At 35.5% G+C, this 11,718-nt stretch overlaps 1 protein-coding gene across 2 annotated transcripts; it reads left to right on the forward strand.

Annotated features, from left to right (window-relative positions):
• The first annotated feature begins 3,040 nt into the window (after window positions 1-3,040).
• Window positions 3,041-11,718, forward strand: LOC148921546 (protein ROS1A-like). Of its 2 annotated transcripts, XM_089046266.1 has the most exons (21): window positions 3,047-3,239; window positions 3,398-4,164; window positions 4,704-5,948; window positions 6,103-6,243; window positions 6,356-6,733; window positions 6,817-6,907; window positions 6,999-7,830; window positions 7,925-8,004; window positions 8,109-8,193; window positions 8,277-8,368; window positions 8,440-8,508; window positions 8,609-8,645; window positions 8,736-8,818; window positions 9,012-9,425; window positions 9,643-9,679; window positions 9,762-9,819; window positions 9,991-10,133; window positions 10,238-10,303; window positions 10,427-10,541; window positions 10,767-10,805; window positions 11,339-11,718. In XM_089046266.1, the coding sequence occupies exons 2-21, from the start codon at window positions 3,426-3,428 to the stop codon at window positions 11,452-11,454; spliced, it is 4,860 nt and encodes a 1,619-aa protein (XP_088902392.1). In that variant the 5' UTR covers window positions 3,047-3,239; window positions 3,398-3,425; the 3' UTR covers window positions 11,455-11,718. The 2 variants fall into 2 exon arrangements, with proteins under 2 accessions (XP_088902394.1, XP_088902392.1); XM_089046268.1 differs by lacking the exons at window positions 9,991-10,133; window positions 10,238-10,303; window positions 10,427-10,541; window positions 10,767-10,805; window positions 11,339-11,718 and having other exon boundaries at window positions 3,041-3,239; window positions 9,012-9,064.

Genomic DNA, 11,718 nt, shown 5'->3' on the forward strand with positions numbered 1-11,718 from the left:
TTTTTAAATAAATTAATAATAGCCCAATCTAAGTAAAGTAAATAATAGCTCAGTCCTCTATTTAAAATAAGCCCACTCTTGAAGCATATAGAAAATAATAAATGTCAATACAATCCAAACCTATATAAATTTGATTAGAAGCAAAACTCACACTAAGGCTCTACCAACTTGAGAGCTGATATTCTACAGAGCAAACATAAAAAAATTTCTTCTAGCCACCCAAAATGCCATATTTGAATCTTGAGAGCCTAGAGGAAATAGTTCTCCTCCTCTAAAAAATTGTACCAACCTATCTTGAGTGGGTTCTTCAATCTTGGTAAGTTTTTCTCTTTAAAATATATATATATATATATATATATTCAATTTCCAATTTTAATTGTTGTTGTTAAGTTTTTATGATTTAGGGGTTGATTGAAAACTTTTGGAGATTGTTGATATATGTTTTATTTTTTTGCAAATTGAATTATTAATTAGCATATATGATTTTTGGTGTCTAGTATTTTTAGGGAATCAACTTATTGCATTCTTGTTGATGAAGCAAAAGATACATCTAATAGAGAGCAAATGGCCATTGTTTTAAGATTTATTGATAAGGATGGTTTTGTACGAGAACGTTTTTTAGATTGTTGGTATTTATTTATATTTTGTACTTCTTTGTGTTATATTTGCTCGTATTGTGGCTTTGTTTAATTTATAAAATTTTATTTACATTTTTGTTTCAAGAGAAAAAAGGCTTGTAATATATCTCCTCTATAAAAAATAAAAATAAAAATAATACCATACCCTTGTAAAAATTCTTGAATCCGCCATTGACCATTACCACCATGTTTTAGAAACATAAAGCATCAAATATCCCAATAAAGACTCAAAAGATTCTTGAGCAGTTAGACTCAGAAAACTCAAACTTTTGCAAACTTTTGCAATTGTATTAGGTTCGACGTTACAAAAAGCATGCTTCTTATATATTATTTGTGTTGTAGCTGCTAAGACAAAAAGAGAAGGTTCAAAGACAAAGTATCCACAAGCTCCTATGTACCAATACATGATACAGCAGTAGGGAAGCCTAATAGGAAACATATTTCAGCATAATGAACTCTCACAATCGGGTGGAAGAACACAAACAATTGACTTGGCATAGCAAACAGATTTTAAATTACATTTAAAACAAATGTAATTTTAATATATTGAATTGTGATAGATTGTATTAGGGTGTACTATGGGTATTTTGGTAGTTAAGTAATGTGTACTTAATTAATTTTACAATTTAATTTAAATATTAAAGTGTACTTAGATCATAAGATGTACTCAGTTAATTTTAGGGTTCGTTTAGCAACACTAAAAAAAAAAAAAAAAAAAAAAGGCACAACAATTTTAGATCTAGGGTTAAACCCTTCGTGATTTAGCATTAAACCCTCCTTCTTCCTCTCTAAAAAAACCCTAAAATTCCGCAGTCCTTCCATTGAAGAATTAAGGCTCTCATCCCACCATTCTACACTGCCACGACAACTTGAGCAATTTTTTTTTAGTGCTCTAAACTCAGATTTTATGATAAATAAATAAAAACCAAGTTCTGCAGAATTGACTCCAGCAATCGCGACACAAGACTTGCAATCATCACAGAAACGAAAAAAATCCCTTTAAAAACGGAAAAATAGTCATTGATTCATATACATACAAATATACATGAATATATATACGCAAATACTCCCACAATAGCCATAAGCTTAATTGGCAGCAAATGATTTTGTTTTTGTTTTTGTTTTTTTTCTTCTTGGACCAGCAATTACATGCGTTGATACATAATTGGACGCCCTGTTCAATTTCTAGGGTTTTTCAAGATGAGTTTAATGCTTTCAAAATCGAAAATATATTAAAATTTTGTTGGATATTGTGAGCCTAGTCAAAAATAATAAAATATTCCAACAGAAAAAGGAAAGTAATAAAATATATATAAGTATATGACTAAATTTGATTGGATACGCTCTGGGTCCCACAGTACTTTTTTGAAGCAATTGTAGTCAACCAAAATTCGTAACTAAATCAGGATGGTTTGTAAAAACAAATATCTGAAAACTACTCAACAACAACTTCCGAACTGCTAAAGTTGCTTTGATGGTAGTTCAAACTGGATAGGATTTATTCAATATAAATGAGTTTGCTATAAAATAAAATAAACATATGAAATTTAAACTGGACAAAGATAGTATATGAAATTTAAACGCAAGTTTTAGATTTAATATCGAACAAATTTATAGATAGGAAGGACTTTATACCTCAAATAGTTAAAGAGTTGTAAGTTTAAACATCTTATATCCATCGTTTTAAGGGGCACGAATTATAAGAGAGCTTTTCATTTTACAGCATTACCATTCCTCTGAAAATTAAACTCTTCTATATCCATTACTCTCTTTTTTTCTTCTTTTTTGATTGGTATTAATAATCACACATATCTTTTTTTTTTTGAAATGAAATAAAATCCATCGCATAGGAGTGTGAATCCAGTTCTAAGTGTGATGCAGGACATCAGGTACCGTACTGGGATAAATGTAACACCATGTACATTGACAGTCTAGTGTTATAAGTTTACTTAAATTATTGTACGGATGTGAGACTGAAGTTGTATGATAAGTTTGCAAAAATTATTACAGGTGTATTAATATTAGGTCTTGGGACAAATATGGGTTTAGCAAAATTGACTAGAGTACGTTTGCTCTCCATTCTTGACCCGAGTTCAAATCTCTCTCCCCATTTAGATTAATTTAGAATAGAATATTGCTTCTATAAAAAAAAAAAATTAGGTATTGAGGTTTCAATTTAGGGATAAAAGTGTTTTTAAATTTTTTTATAAAATTTTTAATACAAGCGATATGGGGAGGGAGAATTTGAACATGGGACCTGAGGCATAGGGGTAATTGTTTACCCAAAATAAATAAATAAATGCTCCTAGTGATTTGAGTTACACAAACTCCTTATTTTAGGGATTAGAGTTTAGATACTTACCATAATATATGTCCGATGTTGATTTAATTAACAAATTACCCGTTTGCTTGTGTCTCAGGTTTCAAATTCCTTCGTTACTTCTTTTGCCAACCAATACGCTAATAACAAGAGTTTCATTCCCGAATGAACTCTACTTTACTGTTATTTTATTCAAAATTATTCAAACAAAACCCATACACTCAAAGATTACAGCAGATTTTTTAGGGCGTTCCTCTAAACTGAACGGAACCTACAATCAGGTAAACTCTTCAAAACTCTCCTTCTGATTTCAGATTCCATAGTCCATAGTCCCCATGCATGGCTGAAGCAAGTGACAATTTTTGTGCTTGATTTTGTGTTAATTTATAATGGAATTTGTCTGTTGATTTCTGTTCTACTTGTTTGATTGATTTCTCAGTTGTTTGGGCAACTTTGGTGGGTTTGTTATGGACGAACTAAAAGTGTACCAAAGGAGGGAGGAGCATGCTTCCAGAGGCAATGCCATGGAAGAAAAACAAGTTCAGAAACAGAATTTTTTCTTCCCACCCACGCCTGTAAAGCCCATTACACGAAGGTCACAAAAAACCTATGGTAGAAGAAGGTTGAAGAAAAATTTGAGCCACAATGGTTTATTGATCACTGATTCCCAGTTGGACCTGGAGGATTCTAATGGGGTTTCTTTGTTTTCTGCTGCTCCAAGTTTTTCAGAGGAAAACAAGAGATTGAGTAACCCAATTGCAGCTTTGCCCACAAAGGAAAAGGTACATAATTGCAGTGGAATTACAGGCACAAATTTGGGTTATGTTGACTTCTTTGATTTGAATAAGATTGTCTTGGAGTCTGATGACACAAATTATGCTTATATGGACTCTGAGAAAACAAGCAAAGGTTTTCTGGAAGCAGAATTGGCAGTAGAACACGTTGCAAGGAATGATAATGAAGTTTTGACAATGTGTGAGGAACAGCTCTTGCAAGGGAGCAGTGTAACTTCTCCAACTCCTCAGTCATCTCCCAGTGCAACAAATAGGAGCTCCTTTGACATGATGAGCACTTGTTTCTCTCAAGTTGTGCAATCTCATATTGATGCAGAAAAGCAGAAGGAGCCAATTGGAGATATGTTGCCTAGTGTAGAGCTGTGGCTTGGTCCTGCTGCCATCCCAGATTCCATGTCACAATGCAAATCTGGTAAGGATTCTCTTGAAGCGGATGTATTTTATTTCATTTAAGCAGATTTTAATGGTTGATTTTTCTTGATTGTTCTCGACTGTGTGGTGGATCTCTTGAATTGGATTTATTTGTTTTCAAAATCTAGAGATTTTCTTGAAAGAGTAGGTCACCCTTCAAGAATACTTAATAAAAAATGAACAATTGGGTTGTGTTTATTAAGCTCTTAAGATTTCAATTTTGAGGAAGGATGGAAAAAGAGGAGAAAAACAAAGGAGAGGATCCTCTTCGTTCATCTAATTCTGCTTATGGATTGAAAATTTGTCTATTCAGCCAAAAAGAAAATCAATTGAGGAATAGAATTTATAATGTTAACATGAATTTTACAAGCCCACCTTACTGATTTTGGCACCACTTGTGGGTATTGGAATGCATTCATTTAACCTGTATCGGAGTAATATCTATTACGGTTTCAGATGTTCTCACATTCTTATATACTTTCAGTTCTTACTGATAGTACTGGTAGCTTTCATATTCTGAGATAGCTTATTTGACTGCAGATGATCAACAAAATCAGAAAAATGTTAAGCAAAAGAATCATACAAAGATTGACGATTGCAAGTTCAATGCTGCAAACTGTATTGGTGGCTCTGCATTGCCTACCACTTCAAGCCTATCAGGGAAAAAGAATAACTTGAAAAGAAGACCAGAGGGTGGAAAAGATTTGAAGGAAAGGCCACACAAGAGACGAAAGAAGAGAGGATATAGGCCGAGAGTGGTTGGTGTTGGAAAGCCTAGAAGGACTCTGGAGCCTAAGACACCACAGAAAGCAACACCAAAACCAAAGACACCAAAGCCTAATCGAATGCCTGCTTCTTCCAATAAAAATATGTCAGTAAAGAAGTCTTCAGGCAACCTCAAAAACTTGGTACCCATAGAAGTCTCTGTGGATAAAGTTGACCTTTCTGTATCAGACAGAGCTACTCTAAACACTGACCTTCAAAATCAATCAAATGATGTAAGTGCCATCATATTAGCCACCCCTCCTCGAAAAGCTAGAATTGGTAGCCAAAAAGCTAAGGATAGCTCCCTTGATTCAGAAGGCAGTGGCTATTTTGCAGCAGTTGATGAAGCAGAGAAGTTGGTGGGAAACTGCATCAACCAGAATGATTGGCAATACAATGCATTTCAAGTTGACCAAACAACTTTCCTAGTAAATCAATGCCTCAACTCTAGCAGAAAACTTGGTCTGAATTTTCCTAAGATATGCAGGAAACAAAGGATGAGGAGGAGGAGACGGAACGTAGACAGGTGGTCAGTATTAGCAAGTAAGTTTCATGAGAATGCAAGCCATGTTACCCTGAGAGGTACTAACAAGAAATCAGTCCCGAAAAAGAGTCAAAAAGAAGTGTTCAATATGGTTGGCTACAAAAACCATGGAAGGCTGCGATACCAAACAACAGAAATCATAGATTTAACTGATGGACTGCAGTCACTAATTAAGACAAAGAAAAAGAGATCAAAGGGGCGTACTGTGGTGAACTTTGCTGGTCTAACTGCAACTCCAATTTGCAACCGGTTGCCCAGAGCCCTTCTCAGAGAAAGAGTTAGTGAAAGGCAAGAAACTGAGACTTTTCAGAGGCTGGATGCTAATAAAGCCGTGTTATTTGCAAATATAAAGGGAGGTGCGGTGACAGATAAATGGACTGACATGGGACATTCCCTTGTCAATTTAGAGCTTCACAAAGGTGAAAGAGAAAGAAATCCATCGGAGCATGAGGGTCCTTGCTTCACCAACTTAAGACGTAATTATGTTTGGCATAAAGCTCTTTCTTTTTCCTTTTTCTTTTCTCTGCTTTTTTTCTTTCCTTTTTTATTTTAATTTTTAAAGCAGAAGATCTCACTTCAAATTCAGGTATTATTTACTTCAGGAAGCTTACAACTTTCACTTATTTGCAGAACATGAATGCAAAGAAGGGGCAGCAGAAGAGAGGTTGACTAAGATGGTACCCTCCCTTCTTAATTTAGAGTTTCGTAATGATAAAACTGACAGAAGCCTACTGCAAAATGAGACAATGCAGCTGACTGACAAATCAATAGGTACTTGGTAGAGATTATTTTTCTTTTCTAGAAGCATATGCTACAGAAGCAAATTCAAGTAGCACACTGCACTTAATCCATTTTTTAAGCTTCTATTTTGCATTCCATGCAGATTCACCAGAAGACAGTATCAGTCCACTTGTACAGAAATGTCCACATGTGAGCCACAGAGGTAACCATGACCAAGATGCACATGTTGCAAGGAACGACCAGGGAATACTAGTTCCTTATCAAGGACAACGAGATCAGGGTACAAATAGTCCTCATGGTCAGCTTGGGATGTTAGCTGCACACAAGGGAAAGAACAACAAAAGGCTTGCAGAGCTTTCTGACACAGAATATGAACTAGCTTTGACATGGAAGGTTCAAATGAAAGACAAGGTTAATGAGGATCAAAGGAAAGAAGGTGATGAGGATTGGTGGAGGAATGAAAGAGAAGTCTTTCATGGACGGATTAATCTACTTATATCTCGGATGCACATAATCCAGGGTACAAGCCCAGCTAATACTTGTTGAAAATGTTGCAGAGAATTATATGCAAATTTCCTAACAGTAAAATTATTTTCTGAGCAGGAGATAGGAAATTTTCACCTTGGAAAGGTTCTGTGGTGGACTCAGTAGTTGGGGTTTTCCTAACTCAGAATGTGTCAGATCATCTTTCAAGGTAACTTCACATTTGATAAACTAGAATTTGTCAAAGATTTTTCTGTTGGAGGTTCATAATGAGACTTTTAACTTCATATTCTCTTCGACAGCTCTGCCTTCATGTCACTTGCCGCCAGATTCCCCTGTCAGTCTACTTCCAACAAAACAGATGGTAAAGACATAAACATGGTAGGCAACCAAGAATCAATTGGGAGTAGCATCGTTTCTATCATGCCAGTATCTGATGAGGAGTTGCTCACATGTGAAGCTGCAGAGTGTGGAAATAAGGAGTCAAGCTCTGACAAATCTAATGACTTTGAAGGGGCGTCAAGGTCTCGGTGTGATTCCTACAAGCCTCCAGAGGTTTCCCAAATCCATTTCAATGAAAAGGTAGATCATGTGGAAATCTTGGAGGACAGTTTAGTGTCCTATAATCCCCAAGTTCAGCAGAAACTTTCAACAGAAGTTGGTTTTCATGCATCAGAGGGGATGTCTAGTCTGCCACCAGAATGTAGCTCACCAACAAAGGATGAGATGGCTGCACTCTATTATGTCAATATGCCACTTGATAAGCCTGAGAGCACAACTGATACTACTATGATCCAAAATCCGAAAATTTGCTCGCAGCCACCTAATAATGCCAACAGCTTCAACCAGAAAGAACAGAAGGGAAACAAACTGAATTTAAAACAGCAACAGTCAGACATGAAATCTGGTGAGACAAAGAAAGCTACTCGAAGAGGAAAAAAAGAGAAGGCTATAATGCAGGCCAAAACTGATTGGGAGTTTTGCAGAAGCATCTATGGTGGTCCCAGTGTTGAAAGAAATGGAAATCACATAGACTCGGTAGACTGGGAGGCAGTTAGACACGCAGAAGTTGGTGAGATTGCTCATGCTATCCAAGTGCGTGGCCAACAAAATATAATTTCTGAACGAGTCAAGGTAAATCAAATTATTCCTCTTCCAAAATAGGATTGTATAGTTTATTTTATTTTTGAACAACTTTGGAAGTTACCTATTTTACTTGCTGTTGCAGAAGTTCCTTAACCAAGTATATCAAGACCATAAACAAATAGACCTCGAGTGGTTGAGAAATGCACCACCTGCGCTAGTGACGTAAGCATACATTAACAATACAAGCATGCTAAAATCTTTCTGTTAGTTCATTCTAGTTATGTGTATTTGTCAAAGTTTGATCATTCAACCATCTGTAATTGTAGGAAATACTTGAGAGACATTAAGGGTCTTGGCTTGAAAAGTGTGGAGTGCGTGCGGCTTTTGACACTCCAGCATGTAGCTTTCCCGGTATGATTTTAATGGGCATATTGTTTAGGTGGATGTAATTTGTAAATTGTTTTATTCAAAAATGTATTCTTTTCTTGTAATAGGTGGACGTAAACGTTGGCCGGATAGCGATTCGTCTAGGATGGGTTCCTCTTCAACCATTACCTGAATCGCTTCAGATACATCTATTAAAAGAGTAAGTACAAAATATATTAACAAGACATATCACTTGTATTTCCAATGACATTATAAATTTTCTATGTGTAGGATGCCTGTGTTCGATTCAGTTCAGCAGTATCTTTGGCCTCGACTAGAAACCTTGGATCCGTTAACATTGTAATCCCAAAATTTTCCCTTTAAGATTATTTTTATCTTGTGAAATCACCTTTAATAAATTAAGAATTGTACTCATTTTAGTATATATTATTTTCAACAGGTATGAACTGCATTATCAGATGATAACCTTTGGAAAGGTATATCTCTTCAGAGCATATATTTGCAAAAATGTGTCCTCAAAATTGGTTAGACGAAAATTCTAAATTTGTATTTTAATATTTATGCAGGTTTATTGCACAAAGAAAAATCCAAATTGCAATTCTTGTCCGATGAGGGGAGAGTGCAGACACTATGCTAGTGCATTTGCCAGGTTTTCCTCAAATTTGAAAATGATATCACAACACATGATGTGATTCAGGATATCACTTCACTAAGCATTTGAAAATGGAAATTTGGATGTTGCATCACAAACTTTGGAAACTAAGAAACATAATGAGACACTACTTGTAAGTTGTAACTCTTAATCTCACTAGGTATGATATGTATCTACATGTTTGATGCAGTGCAAGGCTTGCCTTACCAGGGACGGGAAAGAAGGCGAGGCAAACAAAGAAAGGTAGTTCTACTGCTCCTCCGATTGTGGGTTTTGAGGCACTCAATTCAATATCACTATCCTTTCTTGAGGCCAACCGTGAATCAGAATACCAAACCAAAAGTTGTGAACCTATCATTGAGGAACCATCATCACCACAACCTGAACCTACAGAACTACCAGACATTGAAGATCTTTGTCGCAGTGACCCTAATTGCATTCCAACAATTAAAATGAGAGATAGAATTTGCTCAGAAAATTTAAAGCCATTCATGGGTGTGTTTCGAGAAAATCATATGCCAACAGAATTAGTTGCTTCACAAACTGCTCACATCCCAGCTCCCAAGCTGAAGCTTGTTGACCGTTTAAGGACAAAACACTTAGTGTAAGTTGGGTTTTACCTTTTTTATTTTTATTTTTATTTGTTGTCTGAAAGACCTTTTTTATTTTCTGTAGAAAGTTTTCAAATTCATGTGAAAAATAGAAGGTAGTAACTTAACAAAGTGATTGGAATAAATTTAAGTATTTTTCTTAAATGGTATTCTATGATTATTTGATGGCCCCTTACCATTACATTGTAACTAATTTTAATTACCATGCAGCTATGTAGTTCCAGACCATCATCCTCTATTGGCAGGGGTAAGTCAGTTACTCTTTTCCTGTTCAAAGAACTTTCATCTGCATAGTTGTTTATTAACTTCTGAAAATATGAACGTCGCAGTTTGAGACAAGAGAGCACGATGATCCAAGCCCATACCTTCTTGCTATATGGACATCAGGTACAACCTTACTTCCAGAAAACATATTCTACAATTGTAAAGTGTTCAGAAAGATTCATGTTTTCGATAGTAAAAGGACTATGATGTCTAAGATGAGAGTTTCCAACTTGAAAATATGGTACAATCTTTGAATATGTGCTAATCAATTATTTGTGGAAATGTCAACGTCAGATCAAATTAAAAATTCATCTCAATCACCCCAGAAAAAATGCAATTCCCAGGAGTCTGGAGAACTGTATAATGGTGAGATGACATGCTTTTCACACAGCAGTCTTCCAGAACAAGCTTCTGATACAATTCATGGCACAATTTTGGTGAGTAACAGTCGGGATCTACGAGCACTTGTGCACACTATTACAGTTTCAACTTGCAGTAAGTACTTTAGACAATTATGTAAAAGGACTAACACATGAAACAGATACCGTGTCGAACAGCAACCAGGGGGAGCTTTCCACTCAATGGGACATACTTTCAAGTTAATGAGGTGAGCTTACTCAAAATTTCTCCAATGATTCATATTCTGTCTGTCAGCATATAAAATTATCAATAGTGTTTTAGATCAAGCTACTGCGCTAAAGCACATATACTATATAACATCCTTTTGCAGGTATTTGCTGACCATGAATCCAGCGTACGCCCGATTAACGTTCCTAGATCTTGGATATGGAGACTAGATAGGCGAATTGCATACTTTGGAACCTCAACAAGTACAATTCTCAAAGGTGAATAATCCATACATTAGATGAGTTGTATGTATTGTATGTAGAGTGATTCTCTCATGCAAGACAGTTTGGCATTCAATTTTGCTAGATTGTGATGTCTGAGCGTGCAATGCGATCTCTGCATTGTCCACAATTGAGATTGACAAATGCCAAACTCTCTGAAAAGAGTGTCACTCACACTATAAAGAGTCAAACAAATGTCTCAAATATTTCTTCTTATTGCAGGTGTAGAATTAGCGGAAGTTAGGGAATGCTTTTGGGCAGGTTTGTAATTCCCGGTCCTGCAGCTTCTTATTGATGGCTTGTTGTAATACTGAAAGAGCATCCAACCCTTTGTAATTCATAAACAAGGTCAAAACACAATTAGTTATATTAATTGTGCAAAACTCATTCTTAACAAATTTTTCGAACAAAAAAACAGAACAATCTTTTAATTAGAGCCTTAACAAATTTTATAAATAAAAACCCTTTGTTTGCCCCTTTATACTGCTATGTAAGTATCATTTTTATTGTTTTCCAACATCAATTTGGTATGAGGACGGATCCATACTATGTCATAGAGGAAGTGATGACTATTAAGATAAGTTCTACACAACAAGGTTGGGAAACAAGATCTGAAAATAAATGAAAGAAATAATTAAGAAGATTCCTGGGTGCAAACTGTGAAATAAAAGCACTCATTTATCAAGGAAATTTGTAAAGAAAGAAAATAAAAACTGCAAGCTTATAGCCATCCATGATATCATATGAAATTTAACAATCTTACTGGTTAATGATTTTTTTTTTTTGGCTTTCAGGTTTTATGGGCGTGAGAGCATTTGACCGCAAAACACGCACCCCTGAAGACCTCTCAGATCTGTTTCACATTTCAACAGCCAAGGCTGGAGGAAAGAAAAACAAAAAAGAGGACTAGTAATGAGTAGGAGGAGATGATGCTGCAGACACAAGCTGAAATAGCATGCTTAAAAATGTTGCAGTTCTGTAAATATGTACACCTTATAATTCTCTAGCATAACATGAGAGTCAAACCTGGATGCTAAAGTGTGACTACAGTACAGTGGAATCTAATTTTTCTTACTTAAATCTTTATCAACAGTTCTATTTGAAGCCTCCAGTGAGAAAGAAAGAGGGGTAATATTTATAGATTTCACATTCAGAAGAAACCCTTTTGTTTATA

Source organism: Prunus mume, linkage group LG1, assembly GCF_029339155.1.
Source record: "Prunus mume cultivar Tortuosa linkage group LG1, ASM2933915v1, whole genome shotgun sequence".
Lineage (NCBI taxonomy): Eukaryota > Viridiplantae > Streptophyta > Magnoliopsida > Rosales > Rosaceae > Prunus > Prunus mume.

What these genes read in the sequence shown, in the direction of transcription:
- LOC148921546 (XM_089046266.1), top strand. Translation starts at nt 3,426, where the DNA reads ATGGACGAACTAAAAGTGTACCAAAGGAGGGAGGAGCATGCTTCCAGA. An exon ending in TTAAGGACAAAACACTTAGT is followed by an intron (nt 9,426 to 9,642) that starts GTAAGTTGGGTT and finishes ATTACCATGCAG; the next exon opens with CTATGTAGTTCCAGACCATC. An exon ending in AACAAGTACAATTCTCAAAG is followed by an intron (nt 10,542 to 10,766) that starts GTGAATAATCCA and finishes TTCTTATTGCAG; the next exon opens with GTGTAGAATTAGCGGAAGTT.